Source organism: Stegostoma tigrinum, chromosome 17, assembly GCF_030684315.1.
Source record: "Stegostoma tigrinum isolate sSteTig4 chromosome 17, sSteTig4.hap1, whole genome shotgun sequence".
Taxonomy (NCBI): domain Eukaryota; kingdom Metazoa; phylum Chordata; class Chondrichthyes; order Orectolobiformes; family Stegostomatidae; genus Stegostoma; species Stegostoma tigrinum.
This window is the reverse complement of record NC_081370.1, coordinates 38,345,871-38,360,253: the sequence shown is the minus strand read 5'-3', so window position 1 is coordinate 38,360,253 and position 14,383 is coordinate 38,345,871. Positions and strand designations below refer to the sequence as shown.

General features: G+C 39.6%; 2 protein-coding genes across 7 annotated transcripts in view; one reads left to right on the top strand and one right to left on the bottom strand.

The window, feature by feature from the left end:
• Positions 1-2,631, top strand: part of LOC125459237 (endoplasmic reticulum-Golgi intermediate compartment protein 2-like) — a 43,961-nt gene extending 41,330 nt beyond the window's left edge. For all 4 annotated transcript variants that reach the window (XM_048545406.1, XM_048545404.1, XM_048545405.1 and 1 more), the window contains 2 exons: positions 170-237; positions 2,261-2,631. In XM_048545406.1, the coding sequence (XP_048401363.1) occupies positions 170-219 (50 nt within the window). In that variant the 3' untranslated portion in view covers positions 220-237; positions 2,261-2,631. The remainder of the gene's footprint in view (positions 1-169; positions 238-2,260) is intronic.
• Positions 2,388-14,383, bottom strand: part of far1 (fatty acyl CoA reductase 1) — a 95,947-nt gene continuing 83,951 nt past the window's right edge. For all 3 annotated transcript variants that reach the window (XM_048545399.2, XM_048545400.2, XM_048545401.2), the window contains 2 exons: positions 10,668-10,795; positions 2,388-5,432 (listed from right to left, as the gene is read on the bottom strand). In XM_048545399.2, the coding sequence (XP_048401356.2) occupies positions 5,270-5,432; positions 10,668-10,795 (291 nt within the window). In that variant the 3' untranslated portion in view covers positions 2,388-5,269. The remainder of the gene's footprint in view (positions 5,433-10,667; positions 10,796-14,383) is intronic.

Here is a 14,383-nt window from a genome sequence, read left to right as displayed (position 1 = left end):
GAATCACATCTATAAAAAGTTAACTTACCTCTTTTTCCTACTCTATGCATCTATATAAAACCTGCATATCTTTTTAACCTCTTAACATTTTGATAAGATCAAAGAAGGGTTACAAATGCATTTAATAATCTTTACTTAGTCCTGAATATTTCTACGTTTCTCTCCTTAGGACTGTTACATAACTTATGTGGGTTCATTATTAATCTTCTTTGCTGCTAATGCAAGCTCAGATCAAAGGTAAGGGAAACAATGTTGAATATTTTGCAGCTTATAGCAAAGTAGCAGCCATCGCCTTACCATCTATTTAGGATAATGGCGGGCTTTGGACAATCTTAATTAATTCTTCTAGGGACCCCAAAGTCTCATCATTGCAGCAATCTCCAACAACCGCAGGGTTTATTACTCCATTGCATTCTTAAATTTTCCCTTTTGCGATTTTCAAATAGCTCCCCAAATGACTTTTCCACTGTTTGACAAATACTGATTGTCTCTGCTATCCAGTCCTTGGAGAGGGTATAGAAGAAATTTAACAGGAAAATATTGGGGATGCAGATGAATTGGAGAGACAGGGATTGTTCTTGGACCAGAGAAGCTTACATACAAACTAACGAGCAGTTTTGAAAGAAGAAACAGTTTCCTCTGGAAAGTGAGTCAAAATTTAGGCGCTGTAACTTTAAAGAATGGGAAAAGAACAGCAGTTCAAAGAGGACTGGCAAAATCTGCAACATTCGACCTGAAAAGGTGGCATAAGCAGATTCTATTGAAATTTTAAAGTCATAAACGAATATGTACTTGATGACAACTACTTTGCAAGACTACAGGAAAAAGACAAGGTGAGGGGTTAAATTGGGCAGGTCTTTCAAAAAAAAAATTAGACATAACAGGCCAAATGACTTCCTGTGCTGCAAGATTTCATGACTCATTTAAAGTTGAACAGCACAAGCTTCTTGGATCTTTTCCTAGGCCCCTGAAACTGATGGCCATCATAGCATAGCCCAGTTAATGGATCTATGCCTTGCATACAAATGTTTCCCCTTTCAAAATCCGAATGTGTTCTATTGTATAAAAATCATCTAAAAGTAAACTGTTCCAGAAAACAGGACAGAAGAAAATCTAAAATGTATCTAGTACAGAATCAACTCGGCATTACATTTCTAGTGTGCGCTCAGAATTCCACTGTAAATTGTACAGATTAAATTTAGCTGATACAGAGTAAGATAACAAAGTGTGGAGCTGGGTGAACACAGCAGGTCAAGCAGCATCTCAGGAGCACAAAAGCAGACGTTTCGGGCCTAGACCCGGGGAGGACGGACAAGTCAAGGTGGTGGGATGAGGTTAGTAGGTAGGAAATGGAGGTGCAGCTTGAGGTGGGAGGAGGGGATAGGAGAGAGGAAGAACAGGTTCGGCAGGCTGGGATGAGCTGGGCTGGTTTTGGGAGATTTTGAAGCTGGTGAAGTCCACATTGATACCATTGGGCTGCAGGGTTCCCAAGCGGAATAGGAGTTGCTGGTCCTGCAACCTTCGGGTGGCATCATTATGGCACTGCAGGAGGCCCAGGATGGACATGTTGTCTGAGGAATGGGAGGGGGAGCTGAAATTGTTCCCGACTGGGAGGTGCAGTTGTTTACTGCGAACCGAGCGGAGGTGTTCTGCAAAGCAGTCCCCAAGCCTCTGCTTGGTTTCCCCGATGTAGAGGAGGCCACAACGGGGACAGCGGATGCAGTATACCACATTGGCGGATGTGCAGGCGAACATTTGCTTGATGTGGTAAGTCATCTTGGGGCCTGGGATGGGGGTGAGGGAGATGGTATGGGGGCAGGTGTAGCACTTCCTGCGTTTGCAGGGGAAAGTGCCAGGTGTGGTGGGGTTGGAGGGGAGTGTGGAGCGAACAAGGGAGTCGCGGAGAGAGTGGTCTCTCCAGCAGGCAGACAAGGGTGGGGTGGGAAAAAATGTCTTTGACGGTGGGGTCAGATTGTAGATGGTGGAAGTGTCGGAGGATGATGCGTTGTATCCGGAGGTTGGTGGGGTGGTACGTGAGGACAAGGGGGATTCTCTTGGGGCGGTTATTGAGAGGGTGGGGTGTGAGGGATGAGATGCGGGAAATGCGGATGACACGGTCGAGGGACCAACTGCTGTGATCACGACAAACGATTAGTAAAAGGAAGAGAATGGAAAGAGAGTTATCTCGTCAATCTCTGAAATCTTCAGTTAAAAACGGTTAAGAAATTCTAAATGCATATTAAATATTTGTCTATTTCAGATCAGAATGAAGTTCCCCTCCAACAAAATGACACCAACGTGAAGCATACATCGGCATATATCCATCATGTTTTAGGAGCACAATAAACTGCTAATTTTAATGAAATAAATAGATACTCCAATTGTTTTTGGTTCTCAAAGGCACCCATTTAATTTTCCATCCATAAATCAGTGTAGTTGTACTGCAAACTGTGACACTGACACTTGTCCATTTTTCATACAAACAGTGTAAAAAATATGAATGCTGCCATTGCAGTGTAGCATTTTTAACATTGCTTTCAGAATGAAAAAAGTTTTAATTTGAGTGCACAGAAAATCAGTTTTCCTAAAATTAATTCCAATACAGATTTAACCTTACTGGTACACCTGCTGATAACCAATAAATAATAACTATTTTGATTACAAATGTCATCTATTGTCCTCTGTAGAAACATTCACTAAAAAAAGTTATTATTATTTAAGGCAGCCAGCCACACAATGCACATTGAAGTACTATTTTTACAACATTTTTGTTAAAGAGCACAGCAAAAGCCTGTGCCATTTTTGCACACTAGCTCCTTTCCCCATGCATTGCTGCAAATTTCTTTTAAGTGTTGTCTACAGCCAAATCCAGGAGTCTTCAACAATGATCCCCTGTAGATTGTGTATCTTTTAAGGAGAAAACTATAGCATCACCAAGTCCCAGCTAACTAAATCAAAAAAAGGACATTCAATGTTCACAAAATATGTTTTATTTTTCTTTCTTACAACCACCCAAGGTTAGGCTTGAATTGCAGTTGCTAACACTGAAAGTGACAGACACTTTCACATGATAAATTTAGCCAGGTCTCAGGATGTGCGCTGGCTCCCAGCTTGGAGATTCAGGAAGTGGTAGTGAAATGGAGAGGGGCAAACAGGACAAGCTTTTTGCTACAGAAGGCTAACAACATTCTGAAGATCGGAGTATTCCATAAAGTTTTTTCTTACAGGTTTGATGTCCAGCCATTCCTTCCTCACTCAAAGCAGAGGATGCTGAGCAACCAATTAACATTTTTGCTGCAGTGCATCAATGTAGTTCAGCTGTCAAACTACTCACTGCAGTCGTCTCCTGCTCCTTAAGCAAAGGAAAAAGCAACTTTGTGACAAGCCACTGGGGATTCCATCAATGGGCTTATCTACGCTGTCAAATTAGGAATATTTCTTTTTAAAAAAAACCCATAATAATGATGAGACTGCATAAACAGTGCCACAAATTAAAGGCTGGCAATTTGGGTCTTGGCTTCATTTAACCTCTTGCCATTAATTTGGAATAGATCATCTTTATTTTTCAATATAAACATGAGAACCTCAATGCCAAATTTCACTCAAGCAAGCACCAGTACCAAGAACTATTAATTAGCAAGGTCAAATGGTCAATATTGTAGGTTAAGAGCTGCAATCACATCAATAATAAGTGCATTGTTTATACCCAAACGATTTGAGATGTGTCCATGTTTAAGATTAGTTGGGCAGAGGCAAAGAAATACCCACAAGTTAAACTAACTATTTGAATTATTTCTATTAGTGAGATAATAAGATGACAATTGTCATGAAGATGCAAAAAGGTAGACAGAATATTCACAGCTCAAGTTTTAAAGAGGCAACCTGTAACATAATTCCAAAAACATGAAACTTTACTTATTTCAACTTTTATACCAAAAGCAACAATGCCAGCATTCCAATTGGAACAATCAAAAGGAAAATGGCAGTAAATCAGACACAGTAAATGACATTTTCCTGCATGTCTTCGAAAATCTTTCGCAGGAAGCCTCCCCTGCCTCCCTTAGTGCAGAGAAGTCAGGCAAATTCTTATACCCCAAATAAGATAGCTTTCCCTGCTCCCCAAGTCAAGGCAAACACCATTAATTTCCCTAAATGTTATCAAAATCAAACTAATTATACATGACAGCAGAGATCATACTATGTTAATTCACCAATCCCAATTATCTTTCAGGAATGTTTACATGCAGCAGTTAGCTTCAATGTTCTGATAAACCCAATTTTTTAAAATCAAAATTTGTTTAGAAAAAAGGTTGTGGCGGGGGTAGAGGGTGAAACTGGTCTTGGGCTACGGTGTGAAGCACAACCGCAGATCAATTGTCCGTTTTACACTCTAATAGATTTCATTTTCTCTTGAAACCAGACCTTCTCCCAGCAAATTTGCTTTTTGCACTCAGAATTCAGCTAAAATTTCTAGAGTTTAAACGCACTGCCCCAGTTTCTCTGAATGGTCAAGGACTGTCCTGCAGGGAACAGCTGCAGAAAGTATGAACTTAAGTTATCTCTGATATCTTCGGTTAACTACACCCCGCCCAAGCAGAATGCAGAATTTCAAGTCTGGAGCTTGTTTACCAATTAATTACAGCATTGTTGCTCTGTGCTCAGTTCAACAACAGCAATCAGTACAATTGCAACTGAAAGGCAGGTGGGGTGAAGAAGTTCAACCAAATCTGATCACTCAAGTTATTAAGGAGACAAAGGCAAATTCAAACCTCAAATTTGACTGGCCAGGTGGTTTCCTTCAGTGTATTTTTTTGTTTCACCATTGAATTTTATGACAACACCTTTTGGTTAAAGGGTTAGTGTAAGTGGATAAAGCCAAAGCGAACACGCACTGAGTAAATCAGCAGTTACAGGCAAAGTTTACTTGTAACAGGACATTTCCATGAAGAGGCAGAGATGACTAACTGAAATTTGAATACAGTTACTCAATGGAAAAAAATTGTTTTCCCCATATCATTCTTTCCTCAATGTAAAGCTTATTTCAAACCTTGAAACTGATTTTTCCTCACTGTACTTCAGTGCATTTCTGTATTTTTAATGGTGCTAGATAGCTGACCCAGATTATTACAAAGTAGCTTTAACAAATTACATACATGACGACATTTAACAAGATACAGACTTTTTCATTTCTTAAAACATTAACACAAGATTTATCAATGTCCAGTACAGCTATCTATAATGCATAGGTGACTGAGTGCTTGTGGTTCTGTCAGTATCTCATAGTACTAGATGCCCGAAAGTAGGACAAAAACTTGTAGCACAGGCTGACCACAAAGTACCAGATGTTCCGTGCCATCTGTGATCTTGCGATGAAAATTCTCCAGATCAGGACAACCAGGATAGTATTGAATGCATAGCGAATATTTCTCAACCTACAATTAAAAAAAAAGTTCCTTAGGCCTGCTATACATAAATGTTTAAGCATGGCTCAGAACTAAGGTATACCATCACCAACATTTGCCTCAAAGTTTCACATGAACTAGAATTCATTGGAAAGGATGATCAACAATAAAGATACAACCCCATTTTCTCATATTAATTTAATGATGAGCAGAGATAAGGTGTATGAATTGCTCTCATTAAAATTCACTCTTTGGGCAATGTTTGTCAAGGCATATTTATTGACCATCCATCACCGCCTTCAATTAATTGCCCGTGCAATTGAGAAAGGTCACAAAGATGGCTTCACAGAAGTGTTACAGCTCAGAAGGCCACTGGGTCCACGATGTCTGAACTAGTTCTTCAATGAGCATCATGTGTTAGTGTCATCCTTTGCCCTTTTCCCCATAACCTTGCACAATTTCTATTTAAACAATCATGCAATGCCTCAATTGAACCTGCCTCCACCCTGCTTTCAGACAGCACATTTCAGAGCGAATAACTTGTTTTCTCATTATGTCTCTTGTAAGTCACTAAATCTATGTCCTCTCATTCTCAATCCTTTTACGAGCAGGAATAGTTTCTTCCTACCTACTGTATCCAGACTGTCGTGATTTTGAAAACTTCTAATGAGATCTCCTCTTACCATGGTCTTCTCCAACAGGACTGTCCTCACCTCTCCAATTTGGCCTCATAAATGAAGATCTTCAAACCTGGAACCATTCTTGTAAATCACGTTTTCACTTACTCCAATACACTCACATCCTTCGTACAGTGTGGCAACCAGAACGATGTAACATTCTAGCTGAGGTCTATTTTGTGTGCCTTAGGCAAATTTAGCATCATCTTCTTGCTGTTGCACTAGAATCCACTATTAAAGCCCAGAATACTGCATGCTCTATTAACTGCTGTCTCCAGCTGTCCTGGCACCTTCAATAATCTATGCACATATACACCCAAATCTCTCTGCTTCTGCACCCCTTATTTTATATTATCTGTTCATGTTCTTCCTCACAAAATGCATCACCGCGCACATTTCTGCATTGAAGTTCATTTGCCACTTATCTGCCCATTCCATTAACTTTTTATGCATTTTTGGAGATCCACACTGTTGTCCTCAAAGTTTATAATGCTTCCATATCATCTGCAAACTTTGAAACTTTCCCTGAACATCAAGTTTAGATCATTTGTAGATATCAGGAAAAGCAAGGGCCCCTTTACCAAGTTAGACCTCAAGATCGCCAGTGTTAACCCACCTCTAGCCTGAAAAAATAGCCCTTGACGATTTCTCTGCATCCTATCACTCAGCCAATTTTGTACTCACGCTGCCACTGCCCCTTTTATTCCAAGAACTATAACCTTTCTCAAATTTGTGTTGTGGCACTGGTTCGAAGGACATCTGGAAGCTCATGTGCATCATATCAACAGCATTAACCTCAGTGATCCCTCCTGTTAGCTCTTCAATAAATTCCAGCTAGTTAAACATGGCTTCCCTTTGGAAATCCATGTTGGGTCTTCCTCATCAAACCAACCTTATCTGTGTGGCTATTAACGCAGGCACAAATAACTATTTCTAGACACTCCCCGACCACTGAAGTTATTAAAATGATGGGTCTGCAGTTGCACAGCGTACCCTTACAGTCTATCTTGACTAAGGACACTACGTTTGCAATTCTCTAGTCTTATGGCATCTCCCCGGTGTCCACAGAAGACTAGAATATTACAGTCAGTAGCCCACTCATTCTTTTTCCACTCTCAATTCCTTCAAAATCCTTGGTTGTATCTCTTTCATTCCCAGTGCTTTCACAACTTTAAAGCACCAGTGTTATAGACCAGATCAAATCCCTTTGAAACATATTAAGACAGCCTAGATCCTAACCTTTTCTTATTTTAAAGGTAAGTTAACGTGTTGTGTTCCAGATGCAATTCAATTAGTCAAAATACTCAACTTTAAGCAGAATACAGTTTATTTTTAACTACATTTAAAAATATGGACAATAAAAGAATTAGCTTAACTGTAATTCTATCAAAATGCTTAACAAAATAGGATATATATATTAATTACCACTAACTGTTCCAATATAGTAACATCCTATAAACACACCCTTCGCAAAGGCACATTCAGTAAAACAGATTGTCTCACACGCCATTCTAGCACCCCAGCTTTTAGCTGTAACAGACAGAGGAATGAAAGTTTTCATATCCAGATGCAAGACTGCAGCAACTGCAGAAAGCCAAAACTAAAAATCCTGGTTCTGTGGGAGCTGGACCCAACCAATTCAGACTGCTTCTATTGTTCCTTTAAAAAAAACTGTGGCCTCACAAGCTGTTTACTTTGGTGGCTCTGAGCACACTGCGCACCACCTCAGTCTCAACCTCTCTTCGTAAAAAGAAGCCACGGCATACTATACCTCTCAAAGCCATAGTATCATCACCAGAGCATGGGTTGCATTTGCATGTGTCTTTGTCAAGGATGTAAAGTATTCAGTTAATATGACAGCCACACTTAAATCCCCACATGTAAATCCCCTTTGATTTTGCTCCTCATTCTACCTCTTACTATTTATATGCCTGTAGGTAACTTTATGTTAGTTGTTTATGTTATTTTTATGTTGTTAACTTCTTGTTAGTTATGCCACCTTTGTGTTAGTCGCCAGTCTTCTCAGAGCTCCTCTTTACTTCTCTAATATGCTTTTTCACTTGTCCTCTAATTCTCCTGTATTCCTCTTGGTGCTTGTGTTTTCTGACACCTGTCCCAAGCAGGTTTTTTTTTTCATCTTAATTTCTATCTCCTTTGTCATCCAAGGAGCTCTGCGTTTGTTTGTCTGGGTATTCCTTTGAGGGAATATACCTTGACTTGTACCCAAGCCATCTCCTCTTTTTCAGCTTTTTCCACCAAATTTTCATTTCAGTTTATCCTGCCTAGCTCTATTCTTGACCCTTGAAGTCAGATCTCTGTCAATTAATTCTCTTACTCTGGACTGACCATGGTCATTGTCCATCATCCTAAACCATGAAACACAATCATCACTGTTTCCTAAATGTTTTCCTTCAGATAGCTGATCCAGTTGATTAGCAAACTAGGTCCAGCAGTGTATCATTTCTTGTTGGACTGGACACTGCTGCAAGAAATTCTCCTGACTACAATCTCAGAACTTGTACCCCTTGCTGCCTACATTACCACCATCCAGGCCAGATTTGGATTATTAAAGTAACTCATTATAACCACTATAACTTGGTGTGTCTCTGCAATTTCCCTGCAGATTTGTTGCTCTCTCTCCTTCATACTAGTTGGTGGTCTATAGACTGGACAGAGCAACGTAACTGCCCTCTGTTCCTTAGATCTAGCCAAGTTGATTTGGTCTTTGACGATTCAGAATCATCCTCTTCCTTCAACATTACAGTACTCTCCTTAACCAAAACTGCCACCCGTTGTTCTTTCTTTCTTTCCATTACTATCTTTTCTGAACACACTATACCCCCAAAAATGTTTTTAAATCAGTCTTGGCCTTGCTGGAGCGTGGTCTCTGTAGTAGCCATATTGTCATATTTCCACATTCCAATCTGCACTCTTATTTATTGCTCCGCAATCTTGTTTATTATGTTCCATGTGTTCACACACATACAGTCAGTCAATTTTATCAAGAGTTCATTACTTTGTGCCTTACTCCAACTTCATCTATTAACACTTTATTCACTAAGCTATTCTTAGTCCAAGTAGTTTATCATTTGTTGTAGTTTGTCAAATAATCACACTTGGTACCCAAACTCCTGCCAAGTTAAAGCCCTCTCAATAGCACTAGCAAAATCGCATACAAAGAACTCAGTCCTAGCTCTGTTCAGGTGCAATCTGCCCAGCGTCTACTGTCCCAAAAGTCTAAAGCCTTCCCTCCTGAACCATCTTTCCAGCAAGGCATTCATCATCTTCTCCTATTTCTGTATTCAGTTGCTTGTAGCCCTGTAGTAATTACTGGTAGTTATTACATTTGATGTCCTGCTCACTAATTTGTTTACCTAGCTCCTTAAATTCCGTTTGCAGAGCCATATCCAAAATTGATGGTACACTGGACAGTGAAGAAAGTTAGCTAAGATTACAAAGAGATCGTGATCTACTAAGTCAATGGACAGAGGAGTGGTAGATGTAGTTTAATTTGGATAAATGTGAAGTATTGCATTTGGTAAAACAAACAAGGACAGGACCTACAAACATAATGGTAGGGCTCTAGGGAATGTTATAGAACAGACAGTCAAGCACATAATTCTTGGAAATTTGCGTCAAATGTAGACAAATGGGACTAGTTCAGTTTGAGAATAATGGTAGGCATGGACTGGTTGAACCAAAGACTGTGTTTCCATGCTATATGGCTCTGATTCCATACCCCCATTCCTACTCAAGTCATTGGTAACAACGTGGACCAGAAATTCTAACAATTCATTCTCCCTCTGAAAAATGCCCTGCAGTTTGCAGTAGAAGTGGAGACACAAGATACAAGTTCAACCGTGGCCCTACTAAATGGTGGAAGGGCACACTCCATCTACATGGACCAGACCCCTTCCCCAAGTAAATCGACGAACTGATCGTCAACCTTTGCCCATACTACACAAAGCACATTACATGAACATTTAAAACAGGGTAAATTAAGAACAGAAGCTGTAATGGGCCTGTAATATGCACAGTACACCTGCTGGACCTTGTGCGCGTGTGTACGTGCGCGCATGTGTGGGGGGCTTGGAGTGGAATGGCGTAAGAGCATACAAGCAAACGGAAAGGCCAACAATGGTTTATCTTTTTGAGAAAGAACAGAAGCAGGGATAAGCATCAATGGAGTTGGTGGCAAGGAAAGCGTAAGAAACATTTCAGGAAGCCTTCCCATAGTTTAATTTAAGTTATTCAGGATATGATCCACTTACATACATCTTGTACAAGTCTTCCAAATGGCATAGTATTTTATGGCTCATATGAAACACAAAGTTAGGTTATTAAACCAATTTAAGTCCTGTACAATTAAACTGTGGTTACACACACGTGCAAACACACCTTTTCATAGTAACTGAAAATCAGAAAATGACCGCCACAGTAATACAGCCACTTTAATCTAAAAGTGTGCGCTCTCATTTCTTTTTCAAAGAAGCACCTGAATTACATCCTTTCCCTATGCATCACTCTTCTCACAATGCAGGAGCTACAATTTTAATTGTATACATTATATGTCACCAAGCCAACATACTTAATCAGATGTTTCCTGGCAGCAGGCAATCCGGACAGCTCTTCATTTAGCACATATTTTTTGGTTCCCATACAGTAGTTCTCCATGTACTCTGCCCAGTGGAGCTGTCTTACATCAAAGTTGAATACCTTACAATGAAAAGCACAATTCTTAGTAAAACACTGTAAACAGATAACTATATAGTGAAGCAACTTAATCAGGGATAGGCAGCCAGCAGGTTTGCGAAGAAATCTAGTGAATTACCAAGTAATTTCATAAATTACCAAATCAGGAGTCTCCGGAACCATAGTTAAAAGTAACCTTGCTGAATATTTTCGATCACCATACATTTGTCCTTCAATCCAAGTAGATATTTCACAGATTGATCTTCAGAAAAAAAACTACACGTTTAAAATATTTCTATTGGCAGAAGGTGCAGTAGCCAGTAAGGAATTGGATTTTTTTTCTAAATGTGAAACTAAGCATGCAGTTATGATCTCAAAGCATTTGCCTTGAAGGAGGGATGAAAGCATATTCAATAATCACCTCTGAAAAAGACTTAGACAATTACTTGAAGGGAAGTTTGCTGAACAATGCCGAAAGAGGAAAAGGAAAATAGGAATAACTGGATAGATCTTTCAAAGAGCTTGTGCTGTTTGTAACAACACAATTATCATCCAGGTTGGATCTATTTCATAAGCTGAAAATGACAAGTAATAATGAGGGAGCAAGCTTGAACCACAGTCTAGTTTGTGACATCTGCAGCACTGCACGGCAATGCTGCATCCATTTTCTGCAAAGTGCAATGTTTTATACATATGCAGTTGAACACTAACAGTTCCCAGAATAAAAAGAACTATTTCTTGAAGGGCATTAAAACAACAGCACAGGCTAGTTGGGCCAAATGTTAACACAGCAGAGATATCACTGCACATGAATTCAGAACGAGTTAAACTGTAATAAAACAGTGCTGACTATTTAAAAAGGTATGTGAATGTTGGAAATCTGAAATGAAAACAGAAAATGTTAGAAACATTCACCCGTCAGGCCGCATCTCCAGTGAGACGTTTCAGGATGATGAACTTGCAGCAGATTGGAAAATGATCATTAATCCAACATACTAAGCTACTTTACCTGGAACGTCTCAATTTCCAGTTTCTACTTCGAAAAATGCTTAAATCGACAGTAAAACATACTGGGACGTCCCAACTTAATGAAAGACACAAAATAAATCCAGCCCTTGCTTCAATAATGTGTGTTTCGGAGAGGACAAGACAGGTTGTACCTCCCTAATATGGCACTTACAGTACTTCCAGTCTTCCTTGTAGTGGCTCTTTGTTGTGTACCACAAAAAAATGAACAAAGATCATTGTCCAATTTTGATACCCCAAATCCTATTTTTGGTGTCCAATTGAAAAATCATTCATCAATTAGGCATGTGATTGATACAAGTCAAAGTGAAGTCTTTGTTTTTGAAGCATTTGTGTATTAAATATATTTGACCTCCTACGGTCTGACAAAGGCATGCTCTCAATGCTGCTGGATGAGGGGACCATACTTGTACTAAGAATGCATCCAAAACTGAATCAAAGAAGCATAAATTTTAATGAGTAAGAGATTGGTACAACTTGGTGTGAACTGCCCCGAATGTTGCTTGCTCATGAAGCATTTGTTATCAATGCTTCCCTATCCCCCTAACCTGCAGTCTATCATGTAACTTCAAGGTTAAGTTCAGCAAGTGTGGGAATTGCCCTAGCACTTTACTGGTTATTTTAAAGAATTTCTTCACAAGTAACAATTTCTTTTAATGTCTCATCACAGAACAATATCCATTTATACTGCACCTTTGACTTGATGCCACAGCACATCACAAGATTGTTTGACCACACTGGAAACTGAGTCACACAGAAATATTTAAACAATATCTCTCAGCCAAAGGTGGCTTTTCAGAGCATCTTAAACGAAAGAGAGACAGAGGGGTTCAGGGAAGGAACGCCAGAGCTTTATAGCCAGGCTGCTAACATGGCAAAGGACATGATGAATGCACAAGATGCCAAAATTGGAGTAATACAGGATATAAGCTTTCCAACAGCTGTTTACGCAGGCCTCAAAGCTTTAGAGGCTGGTCAAATTAAGGCATAAAAGAAGAAACAGACACACACTGACAAAGGAAAAGAGGAACCGTAGTCAGTTGCAAACAAATCTGTGTGCTGTGCTCTTTAAATGGTCTGTAACATGAACTTGCAGTTCTCGGTGACAGAAACATTTCTTATGCAGCCTCAGTCTCACTTGCTAGGCTACACCACAGTGCTGAACAACGAGGTGTGCTGAAAGCATAATGGCTATTGACATTGCAGTTAGGCATTTAACCAGTCACAAACACCCTTCTATTCTGATCAGTGGTGCCGAAGTAGTAAAGCTAAGCTTTTTTTTAAAAAAATGCTGGATTACACAAATACGGTGTATTTTCACTAAGAAGGAAACAGGAAACAGTGTCACAGGAAACAGTTTCATGACACCATTTTCCATTTACACAGACATAACCAGTTTTATTTTAATACCAGTGGATTAATGAACAACATCTCAAATGTTATTAATGTACCAATGAGAACTGATAATTGGTCACCAAGACTGTATCCAAAACAAAGCAGGTGTACTAGAAAATGATGAATGGCAAAATGAGTGCTGATACGACATGGAGTGAACTGAATGGGCTGAAGATGGTACCTATACAGTTGTGGGTTATCTGAAGGAGGCCAAGATGGATCATCCATTTGGCACTTCTGGCTAAAAACTGCGTTGAATGCCTCAGGCTTATCTTTTGTGTTGAAGTACCAAGCTCCCCCATTGAGGATGGGAATGTTGGTGGAGCACCCTCCTCCACTGAATTGATTAATTGTCCACCACCATCTACAGCTAGATGTGGTAGAGCTGTCTTCCAATAGGTTATTTGAAAACTGCACAATTAGGTCACACGAATATCATATTTAACAGGCAGTGTACCATGACTGAAATAAGAAAACAAGACTTGCAATTGCTGGGAATTTGGCAAATGTGGAGACACCATGACATCATGTTACATTGCACTGCTAAACAGGGTGATGCTGACGGTAATCACCCATACTGACAACTGGAGAGCATCATATCCACAATTAGGGAGGGTAATGTCACAAGTGTACACCATCTGGCAAGCTGTCACCACACAAAGGAGAAGTGGGCACAGGGTGATGATGAAACAGTAGGAAAGTTAGACTAATCGAGTAGCTGTTTCAAATAGCTGGCACAGACACAACAAGCTGAATGGCTTCCTCTGTCTAAAATCAGCTAGGGAACAAAAACATTTACCACTTTAAAACAATACTGGATTTAGTTTCAACAACAATCTGAGCAATTCAGAAACTAACCTATTTCTGATCTGTGAGGTGTACAACAGTTAAGACCCTGAAAGCAAGGCAGATTTAAAATAATATTTTTCACCTTTCGTTGCTGACTGCAACAAAACACAGCTTTTTGAATATCACACTGCATCGTGGTAGGACGCATTTGTGTTGGCTTAATGTAGGCTGTAGGTTGGATGTTTCAACCCCTTCCCACAATACAAAATTGGGCAAAAAACTACTTCAACATTGCCATTTTGGAACATAATGTTTAGATTTTTTTTTAGAAAAAAGGCAAGATCATCTTCCTCAGATTCTTTGCAACCAGAAGTAGTAAAACTTGTATTTCTGGCTCTGACA